This window comes from Panulirus ornatus, chromosome 3 (genome assembly GCF_036320965.1).
Source record: "Panulirus ornatus isolate Po-2019 chromosome 3, ASM3632096v1, whole genome shotgun sequence".
Lineage (NCBI taxonomy): Eukaryota > Metazoa > Arthropoda > Malacostraca > Decapoda > Palinuridae > Panulirus > Panulirus ornatus.
Genome location: NC_092226.1, coordinates 30,700,759 through 30,719,402, shown reverse-complemented (window position 1 = coordinate 30,719,402; position 18,644 = coordinate 30,700,759). Strand labels below are relative to the sequence as shown.

Genomic DNA, 18,644 nt, shown 5'->3' with positions numbered 1-18,644 from the left:
AATGGTAGATGTCAAAGTGATAGGATGATAGTTAAGAGGGGTTTGAGCAGTCACTTTTCACTAGGATGGTATGAGGAGAGAGTTCATGAGAGGCAAGTGTTTTGGGGGTAGTTAAATGAGTGTCATTAGTTTTAATGAAAGAGGCCGTGTATTAGTGATGGGTGATTTAAACGTGTAGATAAGTAATGTGGCAGTTGAGAGTGTATATAGGGTATTTAGTGTTATGAATGGAAATGATGAAGTGCTAGTGGAGTTTTGTGCTCCAAAAAGATGGGTGATTGGGAATACCTGGCATAAAAAGAAATATATACACAAGTATACATATGTGACAAGGAGAAATGGTCAGCAGGCATTATTGGGTTTCTCATTAATTGATAGGCATGTAAAAGAGACCTTTGGATATAAATGTGCTGATAGGGGCAACTGGTGGGATGTCTCATAACTTTCTTGTGGGGGTGAGGTTGAAGATTTTCAAAGGTTTTCGAGAAAGAGGAAACAATGTCGGGGAAAAGATGGTGATGAGAGTAGGTGAGCTTGGAAAAGAGCTTGTGAGAAGAAATACCACGAGTTATCGAGTGTAGAATGGCAAAAGGTGAGAGTAAATGAAATAAGTGGAGTGGGTGAGGAATGGGAGGTATTTAAGGAAGCGGTGATGCCTGTGCAAAAGATGCATGTGGCATGTAAAACGTGGGAGATGGGCAGATGAGAAAGGCTAGTGAGTGGTGGGATGAAAGTAAAGTTGCTTGCAGAAGAAAAGAGGGATTTGGGTGTTACACGGAAGGAGTGTAAATGATTGGCAGATGTATATGATAAAGCAGCAGGAGGTTCAGAGGAAGGTGCAGGGGTTGAAAAAGAGGGCATATGAGAGTTGGAATGAGCTTGTATCAGTAAATTTTAGGGAGATCAAGATGATGTTTTGGAAGGAGGTAAATAATGAGTAAAAGACAAGAGAGCAAATGGGAACATCAGTGAAGGGGGCAAAAGGGGAATTGATATCAGGTAGTGATAAAGTGAGGATGAGGAGGAGATGGAGTGATTCTTTTGAAGGATTGTTAAATGTGTGTGATCATAGAGTGACAGATTAAGGTGTTTTGGTCGGGGTGGTATGCAAAGTGAGAGCCCTGTGGACAGTGGTTTGGTAAAGAGAGAAGGGTTGGTGAAAACCTTGTGTAAGATGAAATGTGGCAAGGCAGTTGGAGTGGGTGGTATTGCTGCTGAATTTATTAAGAACGGGGTGACAGTATTGTTGACAGGTTGGTAAGGATTTTCAGTGTATGTATGGATCATTGTGAGGTGCCTGAGGATTGGCAGAATGCATGTATAGTGCCATTGTATGAAGGCAAGGGAGATAAAGGTTAGTGTTCATACTACAGAGGTTGTTTGTTGAGTATACGTTGTAAGTTATATGGTAGAGTATTGAAAGAGTGAAAGCATGTACAGAGCATCAAATTGGGGAGGAGCAGTTTGGTTTCAGAAATGGTAGAGTATGTGTGAATCAGGTGTTTGCTTTAAAGAATTTGCGCAGGAAATACTTAGAATAACAGATGGATATTCTATGTAGAATTTTTGGATCTGGAGAAGGCATATGTTAGGGTTGATAGAGATGCTCTGTGGAAGGTCTTAAGAGTATATGATGGGGAAGGGAAGTTGCCAGAAGCAGTGAGAAGTTTTTGTCAAGGGTATAAGGCTTGTGGATGAGTAGGAAGAGTGAATGATTCCAAATGAAGATGGGTCTATGGCAGGGATGTGTGATATCACCATGGTTGTCAGTTTGTTTATAGATGGGGCCGTGAGGGAAGTGAATGCGAGAGCTTTAGAGAGAGGGGCGAGTACACAGTCTGTAGGGTATTCTCGAGAGGGCCTGGGAGTGAGTCAGGTGTTGTTTGCTGATGTTAAAGCACTGGTGGCAGATTCCAGTGAGAAACTGCAGAAGTTGGTGACTGAGTTTGCAAGAGTGTGTGAAAGGAGAAGTTGAGAGTGAATGTGAATAAAGGCAAGGTTATTAGGTTCAGCAGAGTTTAGGGACAGATTAGTTAGGGGTGTGAGTTTGAATGGAGATAAATTGGAAGAAGTGAAATGTTTTAGATATCTGGGAGTGGACATAGTAGCAAATGGAACCATGGAAGTGGAAGAGATATATGGGATGGGGGAGGGGGCAAAGGTTCAGGTAGCACTGAAGAATGTTTAGAAAGAGAGAATGTTGTTTGGGAGGGCAAAAACAGGCATGTTTGAAGGAATAGTAAGCCCAGCAGTATAGTATGGATGTGAGGCATGGTCTATAGATGGGGCTGTGTGGAGGAGGTTGGATGTGTTGTAAATGAAATGTTTCAACAATATGTAGTGTGAGGTGATTTGATCGAGTCAGTAATGAAAGGATAAGAGAGATGTTTTGTAATAAAAAGAATGTAGTTGAGAGAGCAGAAGAGATTGTGCTGAAATGGTTTGGACACATGGAGAGAATGAGTTAGGAAAGGTTGACAAAGAGGATATTCTGTTAAATGTAGGGGAACAAAGTGAATGGGAGACCGAATTAGGAATGGATGGAAGGATGGAGTGAAAACGAATTTGAGCAACTGGGGCCTGACGAATTAGAAATGGATGGAAGGATGGGGTGAAAACGAATTTGAGCAACTGGGGCCTGAGAATGCAGGAGTGTTAAAAACATGCACAGGATGAAGTGCATTGTAACGATGTCATGTATTGGGGTCGACGTGCAGTCACTGGACTGAACCAGGGCATTTGAAGCATCAGGGGTAAACAATGGGAAGTTCTGTGGGGCCAGGTTGTGTATTTGGAGCTGTGGTTTTGGTGCATTGCTTATGACAGCTAGGGAATGGATGTGAGCAGATGTAGCATTTCTTTGTCTGTTCGTGGCACTACCTCGCTAGCATGGGAAATTGCAGTCAAGTATGAACAAAAAAAATTTTAACCACCAGACTACAACCCCATCTGTGCTAATTGACATAACTTTTGTTGATAATCTATGATGTGGAACTTTATCGAATGCTTGTTGAAAATTCAAAGACAATAAACCCTCGATTTAATGGCCTAATAGGGGGAAGGGAAGTCCATTAAAGCTGAAAGTCCATTAGATTGAATGTAACCTATTTCTTTGCCACATTCAAGTTCACACATTTTCTTTTAACTCCTCTATCACTGTAGGGTTCAGTGTGTGGTACAGGTAGTTTGGCGGTGGGTACCCAGCAGCATGGGAACATGTGCTAGGCAGTTGGAGGCATGAGTCAGATCGAGATAGAGGTGATGCCACCCCTCTCCTGTGAAAGGATACTTCTCTATGATAAAGTGAAGATGGACTACCTCCTTTCATTGCACCTCTTAGCGTAGTGAGGAGGATTCGAATGTATGCAGGAAAATCCCAAGTTATCGCAAGGCTTCTCACCGTGTTCAGGAGATGGGGTGCACCCATGGAAATCGCCTCAGATGGGGGAACCAATCTAGACAGTGAGGAGATGGAAGCATTCTACAATTTATGGGGAATTATGTCCATTGGACATGCCAAAGCAATGGTAAAGGCAGCCATACGGGTGTTGAGGGGCAATGTGGGTGTTGGATGTAACCTACACAACAGCACAGCAACTCAGGTTATGCTCCAATATCTCGACACCCCCTAAGAGAGGGGGATAAGTCATTCACACAGCTAGCAGCAGGAGGACAGTTGCAAGAAGGTGTCCCTGCACCCTGGCAATATTATCAAGTAAACCAGCAGTGGAGAACTGCTCTGCAAAACAGGGAGCAGGCCATAGCAGAGAGCCAGGCTCTTGTGCAGGTTGACCCAGCAGGTGACACCACTACACTGCCCCAGCTGTCCTTGGGCACCCCTGTCTGTGTGCAGGATGTTGCTTCCAAGGTGTAGGACAGGTCGGGCATGGTAGTGGAGGTGAAGCTGCATTGACAGTACTCAGTGAAGCTGAACAGCAGTGGCCGCCTGTCTGCAAAACTGACGTCACGTACGTTCTCAGGTTTCGCTGATCCCCACAACAACTCTGGGTCAACACCCAGCCTCAAGCAGTTGCACCCTCACCATGTGAGACACCACCCTGCACACTTGCAAGATTATGTTTGTGGTGGATCCAGTGAAGAGTGAACTAATTTATGTCATTTTTGTTTTGCTCACCTGTAAAGGAAGTGTATTGATGCTGAGCAGTGATTTGTGTGATTTGCCTTATGCCTCATCGAATTTTGATTTCATTCTCTTTTTTTTTATTTGTAGTTTTGTAACAAAATGTCACATTTAGTTACTGAAATCTCATGAAGAGCTGTAAGGGTGAAATGAAGCTTTTCTGGAGGAATTTGAATGACTGTATTAACAGTTTTAAGAATGAGAGAAACTTGGTCACATTGGGTGATATGAATGCGAAGGTGGGATGTGATGGAATTGGTAAGATAGTTGGTAAATGGGGAGTGCCTGGAGTAAATGAAAATGTATGCTGTCTCGTGGGTATTTGTGCTGAAAGGGGTATATTTCATGGGAATGCCTTTTTTTTTCAGCACAAGATGATCCAGAGATATATATGGATGAATAATGATGGAATAGAAGAGCTAAAGGCTTTGATTGACTATGTGGCAGTGGACGAAAGATTGAGAAAGGCTGTGCTGGATGCTAGAGTCATGAGAGGATTCTTTAGAGACTCTTGACCATTTCGTGTTTCTTGTGGGGATGAGGATCAGGGAGAAGTGGATTTATGGTGTAAGGAAGAATTGAGAGGTATTATTGTTGGCAAGTGAGGTGAATCAGGAAAAATACAGGGAATGGGTATGAAAGGAAAGTAATTGAAAGCTTAGTTGGAATTGCCATGAATGCAGGAATGCAGTTATGTGTGAATCAGGTGTTTAAAATGATTAGAAAAGTACTGTACTGGTGAAGGTTGTAGAATCAGTAGTTGGTTACAAGGAAGAGATATAGGAATAAAAAGGGCAATGCATGGTGAACAGAAGAAATTAGAAATACTGTGAAAGAGAAGAAAAAGGCATATGGTAGATTGCTCAGTACAAATGTATCAGTGGACGTTCAGCAAAGGAGGGGGGAAGAATATGAAATACGTAAGTGGAATATTAAGAAGCTGGTAGAGGAAAGGAAAGAAAGAGTAGATGAAGATTTTGGAAGAAAGTTAAGTGGAAAGTTTTGGGATGATAAGAAACTATACTGGAAGGAGGTGAAAAAGGAAAGAGGTGAATATAAGAGTGGAAATGTTGATGTGAGAAGTAAGGAAGGGAATTGCTGAATGAAAAGGAGGAAGTGAATGGAAGATGGAAAGAGTATTTTGAAGAACTGATGAATGTGGGAGAATGGGAGTCAGCAGTTGTTACATGCATGGGTATGGAGGAGGGAAGGAAGAGGATAGAAGTGCAAGGGCCTATAGCAAAGAGGGAGGTATGAAGGGCAATAATGAGACTGGAGATAGGAAAGGCACGAGGAGTGGATGGGATTATGGCTGAAATGCTGAAGTATGTAAGAGAAAGTGTGATTGAGTGGATGCATCTTATATGTAAGTTAGCATGGAAACAGAAGGTTGTGCCTGAGGATTGGGTGAAAGCTATTATTGTTCCTTTATTCATAGGAAAAGGTGTGAAGGATGTATGTAGCAATTATAGGGGAATAAGTCTGTAAAGTATATCAGGAAAAGTGTATGTTAGACCATTAATTGACAGAGTGATGGAAGAGACTGAATACAGAGTAAGTGAAGAGCAAGGGGGTTTTAGGAAAGGCAGGGGGATGTGTGGATCAGGTTCTTGTAGTGAAGATGAATGTGGAAAAGTATTTAGCGAAAGGTAAGAAGTTGTATGCATCTTTTATGGATCTGGAAAAAGTGTATGACAAAGTTGAGTGGAATGCTTTGTGGGATGTGTTAAGGATATATGGTATAGGGGGAGAACTGTTCGATGGTGTAAAAGCCTTCTATTGAGGAGCAAATGTGTGTGTAAGAGTGGATGGAGAGCTGAGGGAAAGTTATGGGATACATATAGGTGTGAGGCAGTGCTGTGTGATGACACAGTGTTTTTTTTATATATATTTATGTATTGTGTGATAAGAGAGATGAAAGCAAAACTAGGGAAAAGGGATGCAGAGATGGAGTGTGGCAATGAGATATGGTGACTAGTAGCAATCCTGTTTGTGGATGATACTGTGTTGTTTGCTGAGAATGAAGAGGAGTTGCAAAAGGTTGTAATAGTTTTATGATGTGTGTAAGTGGAGGAGATTGAAGGTAAATGCAAGTAAAAAATAAAGTAATGGTGTTTGAAAGGAAACAAAGTGAAAGTAAAGATTTTATAAAACCATATAGAATGAAAGAAGAAAGTGTACTAAATTGTGCTGTAGATATGGGGGAAAAAGACTGCAAGAATTGAGGGAATTTAATTATCTGGGAGCTGTCTTGGGTAAGTGTTGTGATATGGAAGGAGAGATAAGGGAGAGAGCAGTACATGATAGAAGAGTCATTGGGTCACTTAATAGAATAATGAAGGGTAGAGGTGTAAGTTTGGAAGTGGATAGAGGATTAAGGGACAGCATATTCCTCCCATTCTTGACCTATGCAGCCAAAACATGAACATGGAATTAGGCATAGAGGTCAGGAATTCAGGCTGTGGAAATGAGCTATTTGAGAAGAGCATGTGGTATGACTAAATGGAATGAAGAAAGAAATGAAAGGTTGTATGCGAGGTGTGTTATGGCAAGGAATGCAGAGTTAATGAATTGTGGAATGGTAGAATAGGTGAAATGTAATACTTTAGAGATGGTTTGGGCTTGTGGGAAGAATGTAAGATAATGAGTTTACAAGGAGAGATAAGGGAGAGAGCAGTACATGATAGAAGAGTCATTGGGTCACTTAATAGAGTAATGAAGGGTAGAGGTGTAAGTTTGGAAGTGGATAGAGGAGTAAGGGACTGTATAGTCCTCCCATCCCTGACGTATGCAGCCAAAACGTGAACATGGAATTAGGCATAGAGGTCAGGAATTCAGGCTGTGGAAATGAGCTATTTGAGAATAGTGTGTGGTATGACTAGAAGGAATGAAGAAAGAAATGAAAGGTTGTATGTTAGATGTGTTATGGCAAGAAATGCAAAATTAATGAATTGTGGAGTGGTAGAATGGGTGAAATGTAATACTTTAGAGGTGGTTTGGGCTTGTGGAAGGATAAAGAGTTTACAAAGAGTGTATGATAGTACAGTTAAAGTGGTTGGTGTGAGTAGTACAATCAAAGTGGTTGGTGCGAGTGGAAGACCAACTATGGCATTGGCAAATAGGGTGGAGAAATACTGGAGGGAGAGAAACAAAGGAAGAATGCATGGAATGGTGAATGCTATAGAGGCATGTAAGGACAGGGACAGGTGGAGACTCTTTTGCCTTGCCCACCCCTTGATGTGAGTTCCTGAAGGGAATGGGCATCAGAGATATAGATAGAGTTTCTTATGTGGTGTTTTCTTACCATTAGTGGCCTATAGAGGCCTCTTCCATCTCTAGAAAGGCACAGGAAATTTTTTTTTACTCCATTGTACCCCTTCAACCACCATTGTTATTGCACATCTGGGACCTGCAATCTCTGTGTTCATGATGACCCTCCAGAAGGTACAGGGATTGTTGGATGATGTAAGTGATGAGGAAGAATGGCTGTCATTTATATTAGTTGATGGGGAAAGTGAACAAGAATAAATTGGGAAATGTGAAGAAGTAACTGAGAGACTATAACTTGAGAAATGTTAAGAAGTAAGTGAGAGACTATTTTAGCAGGACCACTTAGAAGGGGAGGGAAGACCAGTTTGGGAATCATCCCAGCCACCCTAGAGCTTGGACTTTTTTCATGTGAAAGGAGTTGTGTCATCTGTGCCTGATCTTCTCTCTTTAATCCAGGGGTGATAGAGGACTTGGGAAACAGATGTTAATTAAAAGCTAGAATATTTCTAAAGTGTGCCTGATTTTCTCTCTCTGTTTGATCCAGGGGTGGTGGAGGACTTGGGGAACAGATGTTAGTTAAAATGTAGAATATTTCTAAAGTTGAAATACCTCAGTAACTTCATTGAAGACTTTAGTAACAGATGTTAGTAAAAGCTAGTATATTTTCAAAAACAAAACCTCAATATCCTCCCCACATATGCCAACTAATCTCCCTCGTCACATTTGTTTTTAGTGTATTTCATATTTCTAAAAACAGTCACATGATTCACCACCACCACTGTGCTTAAGTATGAAATTTGTGGAATGAGAAGTCAAGTTCAAGAGAAAGAAAGAAACAAAGCCTCCAGTATTCCATCCTGGATATGCCAGCCACTCTCTCTCCTTACTCATTTTTAATGTGTGTTGTGTATTATTTCTAAATATATTTGTAATATTCTCCACCAATGCTGTGCATCTGTATGAAATGAGAGTAGAGTGTTAAACCAAGTTCAAGAGAAAGAAGAAACATCTCCATGTCCTTCTCTCTTATCGGCAGCTGTCAGACGTGTCAACCACATCCCCCACCGCCCCTCACTCAGCAGTGGACCAGGCCAACACAAAGGTATTTATATAACTTTCTGAGTATTTCCTCTTACTTTTGCATGCTAATCTATCATTTCATAGTTTTTCACGTCGTGATTGACATTTACCATGCCCCTTATATAAAAGGGATACGTGGAACTATCGAGTAATATGCACTGTTTGAGACAGAACAATCTGAGAAGTATATGGTACGTTAGGTGGAAGGTTTTAAGAAGTGGAGAATATCCAATACCAGTGCATGATGATAAAGATGGAGAATTTAGATATAACCAGAGACATGGAGGTTTTACAGTAAAGATCATCAATGCAGGAATTAGCAGACAAGTCAGTTGCACCACAACTTAAAGATCATTAGTGAATCGTGAGATAGATAAATGTAAATGTATATTCCTGCCAAAGAGGAAAAGTTCTGGTGAAGGAGGAAATACTGATACAAAGACTCATGTGATCTGTAGACATGCAAAATGCAATTTTTAGAATCTGTACCAATGTCAGATGCAGTTTTTGAGATTAAAGGAACAAAGAATTGGTGGATATAGCCTAGACATTTGAGGATGACCAATAATGATAATGTTCAGCATAGAGTTATGTAGCTTGATGATAGCTTAAGTAGGCTGTGAAACATAGACGAGGAGGAATTGGATAGAGTATTCATCAGAAGTGTTAGACTGAAGGAAGAAAGACAGAGGCAAAGAACACTGCTTGAATTTAGGCTAAAATTTGGAGACATATAAAGAAGTTAGAGCAGAACGGTTGCATTAGTACCTCATAAAGGATAGGCAGTGTTAAGTTTTAGGTACTGTGATGGCCTGTATTTCTAGGGTGTTGTCATTGTTTGTGAACTGTTTTGTGGTGTCACTAGCATTGGAGAAAGGTATGATTTGGTGGATGAGTGTTACAAGACCCCCTTCTTGTCCTTGTCTGTCGTTTCTTACTGTTTTGTATTTCTAGAAAGGTGGGAGGGCAGACCTGGGTGTGAATCTGGTTTCTTGGATGAGGCGTAGTGGATGTTTTGTTCCTTGAGTTGTTTATGTATTTCTTTGTGTTTGTTCCTTATGCTGTTGGCATTGAGTTGCAAGATGTTTAGTTTCTCGATGGGGCTCAGTGAATTATAATGGTTTCTTTTTGATGATGAGTGTGTGTTTTGTGATGTTTGATGGGAGTATGTTCAGGAGGTGAGGGTGATTTGTGAGATGGTTTTTGTGGAGTGCTGACAGAGTGGTTGATGCATTTCTATGTTTTGAGTTGTCTGTGATGGATGACAGTGATGTGGAGGCAGTGCCATTGAGTGCAGAGGGAGCAAATGATGGAGTAGTGCTTTTTGGCCATAGGCATTATGGGTGGATGTACTGGTGGTTCAGGGTTACAGTTAATGTCACCAGCTTGCATTAATAGTTGGAAGATGAAGACCGGTCCATCATCTCCCAGTTTAAAAGTATGTGAATATATAGAATGTCTGGATATGTTCATAACCATGGTATGGCTTGCTGGTTAGGAAGAACTCAAGGCTGTACTCCATGCAAGAGCAGGGATAGATGAGACCCTTTGAGTTAGGAAGTTTGCAAAGGGCATGGATCCTCTTGATGGCATCCTAGTATCCTCATCTTTAGTATAGGCTAGAGGCAGCTGCAGATGGAACTCCTCTGGTCATCTTTTCTGCAGTGCCACTGCATGCAGGCGGGTCTTGTCAGCATCATCTAAGGAACTGACAGCAGCACACTGTAGTTTTTCACATGAAAGCTTGGAAATGGAGAATAACATATACTGCTGGGATAAACACAGATTGGATTGGTGAAATAAACTCCCGGTCCTCTGACCATCCTCAAGTCATAACTGATCTGACCTTCCTCATATCATTCAGTATCACATTGGCCAAGAAATGTGGAAATTTGTAAGGAACTGAAACTCATTAGATGGGGAAAACAACACCCCCATGGGGATCCCTCACCCTCATGATACTCCTCATGTCATCCTTTATAACTGTGTCAAATTAGGCTTTGATGAATAAAGAAATGTGGAAATGTATAAGGAACAGATATGTATTTCATTAAGGTTTCAGCCCATGGGCTTCAACTCTCTCTCTCTCTCTCTGTCTCTCTCTCTCTCTCTCATATGACCTTCAGGCACACTTTTGTGTAGTGATCACATCGTCAGGGGATGTGCAAGAATAATATAGAAGATGTTGAACAGTCAGTTGATATACAAGGAAGAGACGTAGCTAAGACGCCATTGGTAAACAAACGTTACCGGATGGTGGTGTTTGGGCTTAGCATTATGCATGTCTTAAAATTTTGTTATATGTACAGGAAAGGGAACTGTTTATAAATTTTGCCTGCAACAAAGCAGCAATCCTGTTTGTACAGACCTTCACTAATGTTGATATTACAATTCTTTGTTTATTTGATAACAGAAGATTCATTGATATTTCTCATGGTAAAGGAGTTACAGTTAAGTGAATTGGTGTTACTCCAATCAGTATAGTGGTCATAATTTTTAACAGCATCGAGCAAAGCATCTCAATATTGTCCTGTTCATATACTATATTGTGTTGCTTAGGTTATCATAAAGATCCTTACCAGTCTGTCCAACATAAAACATACAACATCTTTTACAAGGGATTCTGTAAACACAACCAGCAGAATTTTCTGGCGAGATTTTGATTACGATATTCTTTATTGCATTGTTATTGCTGAAGGCTACATTTACATTAATGGAATTAAGCAACTGGGAAGTAATGTAAATTATTGATAAAAGGGAGAACTAAAAGATTCTTGGTATCATGGGGAGGTTTGGGTTTAACTTTATAAAATGATTTCTTTGCCAACTTAGAAGATTCATCAATAAAAGATCTAGGATACTTTAACTTGAATCCAATGGAATAGTTCTGCTCAAACTCATCATCAGGGAATTCCAGACTCTGTCATGGTGAGATGAGTAAAATGATTATAAGAACAACATTGGTGGGTTTTCTGCATATGTTATACGTAAACATGTTTCTATCCCTATGGATCATGCAAGCTAAAAGTGGTAACACAGTTATTTTCCACTTCCATAATAAATTTGATAGAAGTTACTAAAATGTTAAGGGAGAAATGTGTAAATTTTTGTTTGTTGGCTAAACACAAAGAACATCATCTACTCATCTACATACCTAAACCAAATTGCTGTAGAGGATAAGATATCCCTTAGTAATTTTGTTTCAGAGAATCCCATGTAAAGATTACTTAATACTGGTGAATGAGGATTACCCATTGCCATACCAAATTTCTGAGCTTAATATTCTCCATTGAATTGAAATATAGGTTGTATCTCTTGAATCTGGCAACCATGGGACCTGGCCCTTGCTGTACCACAGAAATTGCTGGAAAATAGCCGTTGAATACAAAGTCATATATATTTGAAGATCTGGTTTCATAGTACTCACACAGTCTTTACTGCCGTTCCTTTTTCTAATTTTTTTCAGTAACTCCACCTTTTCAAGCTTAGATAATGATTTATGCTTACCCTTATTAGCAGTAGCACAATCTTCTGCACATCTTGGTCTCTTGGATGACATCCTAAAGGGTTAAAATTCAGCTGAATATAAGAAATTAAGAGGACTGTAAATTATTTGGGCTGCAGTGTAAACCGATTTTGGCACCTTAGTGCTGCTAACAGTACCACCCTAGTGGCAGATCCACAAATGTGCCAGACCATGGGAGTTGCCAGACTACAGAGGGCTGGATATGAGAAGTACAACCTGTACAGTCTTTTATATATAATTTTTTTATCAATTCAAGAAACACAGAATTTGAAACAGGAAAATCAGTATTATCCAAGTCATCAGTCAAATATTCTAAGAGGTCATCAGCTGGAACTTTTGTGAGCAAGGATGAAGCATCAAGCCTTACCAGATTGAAATAGAAATCATCATAGATATCATTAAGCTTAACTAATCTACATTGCTCATGAAATTAGAATTTGATGTATTACCAACTAATGGGCTTAATAAAGAAACTAGCCATTTTGATAATTTGTGTGTGATTGAGCCCACTAAACTCACTATGGGGTCTTGCTGGAAAGTTTGGCTTATGTGTTTTGATAAGTCCATACCATACATATATGGCAGTGAAGGGGACTGATGAAAATCTTTTGATGAAAGAATCATTACCTTTCAACAACAGCTTCAGTTTTTTTTTTTTTTTTTTTTTTTTATTAAAGTGAGAATTTACTGCTTCTATGGGATTTCTACTGAGATTAAAGTATTTTGTATCATAGCATAAGAACAGGACATGAATCAGATGCTTTGTTTAATCATGTTGAAAATTATGACCATTGTAATGACTGGGGTAAAGCTTTTTCAGTTATTAGCTGTAACTCCTTTACCATGAGAAATATCATTGAATCTTCTATTATTAAATGCAAAGAATTGTAACATTAGTTTTAGTGAAGGTCTATACAAACTAGATAGCTTTGTTGTAGGCAAAATTTGCAAACAGTTCCCTTTCCTGTTCACATAATAAAATTTCATAACAGGTTTGCTGCCAGACCCAAACACCACCATCTTGTACTGCTTGTTTACCAATGGCATCTTAGATACATCTCTTCCTTGTGTATCAACTGACAATTCAATGTCTTCTATCTCATTCTCATATCTCCCCTGATGATGTGATCATTGAGTTTCAGTTTCCTCTTGGTTATCAGCAAACACATGCACACACGTATTCACTCGTATGTAGTGTACATATATTTATTTATTTATATTTATTTTGCTTTGTCGCTGTCTCCCGCGTCTGCGAGGTAGTGCAAGGAAACAGACGAAAGAAATGGCCCAATCCACCCCCATACACATGTATATGCATACACATCCACACATGCAAATATACATACCTATACATCTCAATGTACACATATATATATACACACAGACATATACACATGTACATAATTCATACTGTCTGCCTTTATTTATTCCCATCGCCACCTCGCCACACATGGAATAACATCCCCCTCCCCCCTCATGTGTGTGAGGTAGCGCTAGGAAAAGACAACAAAGGCCCCATTCGTTCACACTCAGTACGTTCACACTCTAGCTGTCATATGATAATGCCCAAAACCACAGCTCCCTTTCCACATCCAGGCCCCACAGAACTTTTCATGGTTCACCCCAGACGCTTCACATGCCCTGATTCAATCCATTGACAGCACGTCGACCCCGGTATACCACATCGATCCAATTCACTCTCTTCCTTACCCGCCTTTCACCCTCCTGCATGTTCAGGCACTGATCACTCAAAATCTTTTTCACTCCATCTTTCCACCTCCAATTTGGTCTCCCACTTCTCTTTCCCTCCACCTCCGACACATATATTCTCTTGGTCAATCTTTCCTCACTCATTCCCTCCATGTGCCCAAACCATTTCAAAACTCCCTCTTCTGCTCTCTCAACCACGCTCTTTTTATTTCCACACATCTCTCTTACCCTTACATTACTTACTCGATCAAACCACCTCACACCACATATTGTCCTCAAACATCTCATTTCCAGCACATCCACCCTCCTGCGCACAACTCTATCCATAGCCCACGCCTCGCAACCATACAACATTGTTGGAACCACTATTCCTTCAAACATACCCGTTTTTGCTTTCCAAGATAATGTCGTGTACATACAGGTGATAAACTAATTAGAGAAATTGATGATATAATGCTTTCAGTTTGATTATATGGAAAATGAAGACAGAAAAATAACAAGAAATGAAACCAGGAATGTATGTTATTTGAAACTGAGTTCTGTATCCTTGATATAGATTGTTGTTAACCCCCTTCATTTTTGCATGCAGAAATGAATTAGACTCTCAAAATAGCAAGTTTATGAAAAATTTAGTGTTTTTATTCAATTTCTTTTCATGCCACTTTAAAGAGCATATCTTCATGTGCCCCAAAACAGGCAAACAGTGAATATATGTTTACAATCCTTCCCGCTTAGCAACAAGGGCTTAGTATAAGTTGTTGTTGCTGCCAGATGTATGTTTGCATAAATGCCACATATGCAGGAAATCATAACATCATTTGCTTTCCTGATAAATTTTTCTCACGCCATTCAAATGAACATGCTTCTCTGATTTCCATAAATATGTGTAACTATTATTGTAAGCTTTTGTATTATGCCTTCCATATATCTCTGGAAGTGGGCAGTGCCAGGAGGCAGTGTCTTAATTTTTAAATGCCAGATGCAACAAGTATTTCATCTCATGCGCTAAAAATCAGTTATGTTTTTTTTTCAAGATTATTTTTAAGGATTATTTTTATTTCATTTTCTTGAAAGAGTAGATTTTTCTGAACCCAAAAATATATGTAGACTTCCTATTTGTTATACTTTGTTATGTATAAGTTATGTATAAGTTCCTGAAACTCGCATTCGCTGCCTCCATCACGCAAGCATGCCCCCCCCCCCCCCTCTCTCTCTCTCTCTCTCTCTCTCTCTCTCTCTCTCTCTCTCTTCAAATATATGACATAAAAAGACAGTAAAAGAAGGCATTTGACCATTACAAACTGAACATGATAAGCTAATTACTGATGATAAGGAAATGGCTACCATACTGAGTTATTCTTTCAACTCTGTATTCACAATTGAAACATCTCACATACTGCAACCAGTGAAAATATTTCAGGGATCTGATGAAGAAGAATTGAAGCTTACAGAAATATAGAGCTCAGAAGTACTTGAGAACTTGGACCAATGAAGTCCTAACAAATCCAACAGCCCAGGTGAATTAGCTCCAAGATTTTTAAAGGAGGTCAGGAGACAGCTGATATACCCCATAACAAAAATACTTGACAAATGTCTGTTGAATGTTAAGGTGCCAACAAACTGAAACTAGTGAATGTTACTCCTTTATATGAAAAAGGAGACAAAAATGTGCCTTAAAGTACTGCCCAATTATCCCTATGACAGTTTTAGATAAAATGATGGAAAAATAATACGAGATCCTCTTGACGAATTTGCTGGAATTTTTTATTGTTATTATCAGAATTGGGACAAAATTACCATTTGATATAGTATATTTAGATTCCTAAAAGGCTTTCGATAAAGTACCTCACAAGAGACTTGCATAAAGCACACGGAATCAGTGAAGAACTCTGTACATGGACCAGAGACTGGCTTATTGGAAGAAAGCAGCTGTACATGGACCAGAGACTGGCTTACCGGAAGAAAGCAGCTCGTAGTATGAAACAGTGAAGCCTCAGGCTGGGTAGACATAACGATCCAATTCACTCTATTCCTTGCCCGCTTTTCACCCTCCTGCATGTTCAGGCCCCGATCGCTCAAAATCTTTTTCACTCCATCCTTCCACCTCCAATTTAGTCTCCCACTTCTCCTGGAGGGAACGAGGAGAAGTGAGAAGTAGTTTCATAGCTAGGAATATAGATTACAAGACACCAGAAATAATTCTCACACTTTATAATTCTCTGGTAAGAGCACACCTGGAATATGCAGTCCAGTTTTGGTCCCCAAACTATTAAAAAGATGAGGAAATATTAGTATAAGTACAAAGACGGGTGACAAAATTGATTCCATCCCTTAGAAATCTGGCATACGAAAATGGGCTAAAACAATTGGATTTCTTCTCCTTTAAAAGACGTAACTTTGTGGTGACTTAATCCAAGTGTTCAAAATTCTGAAAAACTTTGATAAAGTAAATCAAGAACATCTTTACGAAACAAAAGAAAATACGGTTACCAGGACGAATGGAATAAAATTCAAAGCTAAAATATATAGTACAGCCATGGGAAAACCTTTTCTTATATGTCTGTTGAGCACTGGAATAAGTTACCATCAGATGTATTGAATGCTAAGACTATGAATACCTTCAAAAGTCGTTGAGACAGATATCTTTATAAATTTAAGTATACTCTGAGAAAAATGCCAGAAATAAACAGTATAAATGACAGTAGTAATGGGCGACACTAGAAGGATATTGTGCAGCAGGAGTTGGTCATAGCTTCAAAAACTGCTGAGGGAATTATGTTTTCTTGGCAAGTTAGATCCCCCCAGGCAACTCAGTCATGGGCCAATCAGGCTTCCTGTTGTCTGTCTTTCTTGTGTAAATCCCCCCCCCCCCCCCTCCTCTCTCTCTCTCTCTCTCTCTCTCTCTCTCTCTCTCTCTCTCTCTCTCTCTCTCTCTCTCTCTCTCTCTCTCTCTCTCTCTCTCTCCCCCCTCCCCCCAGTGGAATCTCTTGAAAATTCAAGAGCCTGTACAGCCAACAATGAAAATGCAAAGAAGGAAGGAAATGACAGTTCCCACAGGTATAAAGAAAAATGTGCTTACAACTTTGAACAAAGTTGGACACCATGTAATTGAAACCAAAGAAAAATTTTGAAAGAAACAGAATATTGAAAATAGATAAAGAAACAAGGAAATCATCACAGGCGATGCACAAAATTGAAATCAAGAATGACCAAAATTTGATTATAAGAATTATATTCCACCATTTACTGTGAGCAATGATGGTATGAATTGTCATTGGCAAGAGCAATAACACTTCTTATTATGACTACCACAGAAACCCACCTGACCAATGGAATTTTTTTCTCTAGATAACCAAATAAGGAAAGTTCTAGCAGAAATGGAAGTGGAGCAATAGGAAAATCACACTACATATTGTGATATAAATCACTTATAGAGATAAAGTAATCACCCAAAAGAAATTAAAAATATATGAGGCAAGACTTAGTAACTAAAAATCAGCTGAGGAGTAGTAGAGAAAATGGGAATCCTTAGAAGATAATGTGTGTGCATATGCAAAGTCTCATAAGTGAAAACTCTAGAGTCAATCACTTCAGTTGATACACAAATGATAACAATACATTCGTGATTGATCAGTACATTCTTAATTGATATGTCAGAAACTTTGCTTAATAAAAAAGTTAAAGATGAAGCAAGCTTAGAACAATCTGAAATGTTCAAAGCAGATAGAACCAAATTTAAACAAGAGGGTGTAGCAATTTTTTCCATAATAGGTCAGAAGGAAAACATCACAAGTATGAGTTACTGTAATGTAAAGTGATTTTTGTGATTATCTCGGCCATAAATGCGGTAAATCTGTTTTTGTACAGTGCAGGTCACCAAAAACAAGATGAAACAACTAATTTCTGTCACACATGGCTTGTAATGTGCTTGATGTAGTTTTGGATGCTGATTTCGAAAATGCAGTCAATTTTTCGTGATGTGATGAAAGGTGTATTGTTTCTTCTGCCCCTAATGGCAGTCATTGCTAATGGCAATCTCCAGAGTGGAGGTGTGTACCATCACAAATGTCAAGTTTATGTTGGGGATCAGGACAGAAAATTGGCTCCTCATGTCATCTGTATAGCTTGTTCAAATGGACTAAGGGACTGGCTAAACAAGAGAAAAAAAAAGCAATGCCTTTCGTAGTTTGCATGATATTGAGGGAGCAGAAGGATCATTCACAGATTGTTATTTCTGCATAGTCAGTGTCATTGAGTTTTCCACTAAGGACAAGCACAAGTTTGTCTACTCTAGCCTGGACTCCGCAATACAACCAGTGCTGTACAATGACAACCTTCCTATTTCACTACCACCGGATGATGGCATCAGTTGTTACAATGTTGAAGAAGGGTATGGTGATGAAGCTACTGCTGTATTGGAAGAAATGGGAATGGATGCAGAGTTAGTTCTTGATGACAAACCAAGGAAATTTGCTCAAGGAGAGTTAAATGATTTGGTCTGAGATTTGGCATTGCCAAAAGATAAAGCTGAGCTTTTAGCATCTCAGCCATAAGAAAAAGAAGGATGCTTACATAAATTGTTTCAGGAAAAGGAGTCAGACTCTTGCTTTTCATTTTTTCTTGGATGGGCTCTGCTGTTTTTCCACCAACATTGATGCATTATTCCATTGCTTATTCCAAGAGCATGATCCCGATCTCTCTCAATGGAGCATATTCATTGACTCGTCTGAGAGAAGTCTGAAGGCTGTGATGCTCCACAATGGGAAGAAGAAACCCATTCCTGTAGGACATTCACTGCACATGAAAGAGTGCTATGCAGGCACTCCTAGTTACCATAAAATACAAATTTTACAATTGGAAAATACGTGGGGCCTTGGAAGTGATTGGCATGCGAATGGGAATGCAGTCAGGATTCAC

The 18,644-nt window shown here is 39.5% G+C and overlaps 1 protein-coding gene across 4 annotated transcripts in view; it reads left to right on the top strand.

Annotated features, from left to right (window-relative positions):
- LOC139761845 (U2 snRNP-associated SURP motif-containing protein) overlaps positions 1-18,644 on the top strand; it is a 434,305-nt gene that overhangs the window by 133,974 nt on the left and 281,687 nt on the right. For 2 of the 4 annotated variants that reach the window (XM_071686389.1, XM_071686380.1), the window contains exon 9: positions 8,448-8,513. The exons of the other annotated variants lie outside the window; for them this stretch is intronic. In XM_071686389.1, the coding sequence (XP_071542490.1) occupies positions 8,448-8,513 (66 nt within the window). The remainder of the gene's footprint in view (positions 1-8,447; positions 8,514-18,644) is intronic. 4 annotated transcript variants of the gene reach the window in all.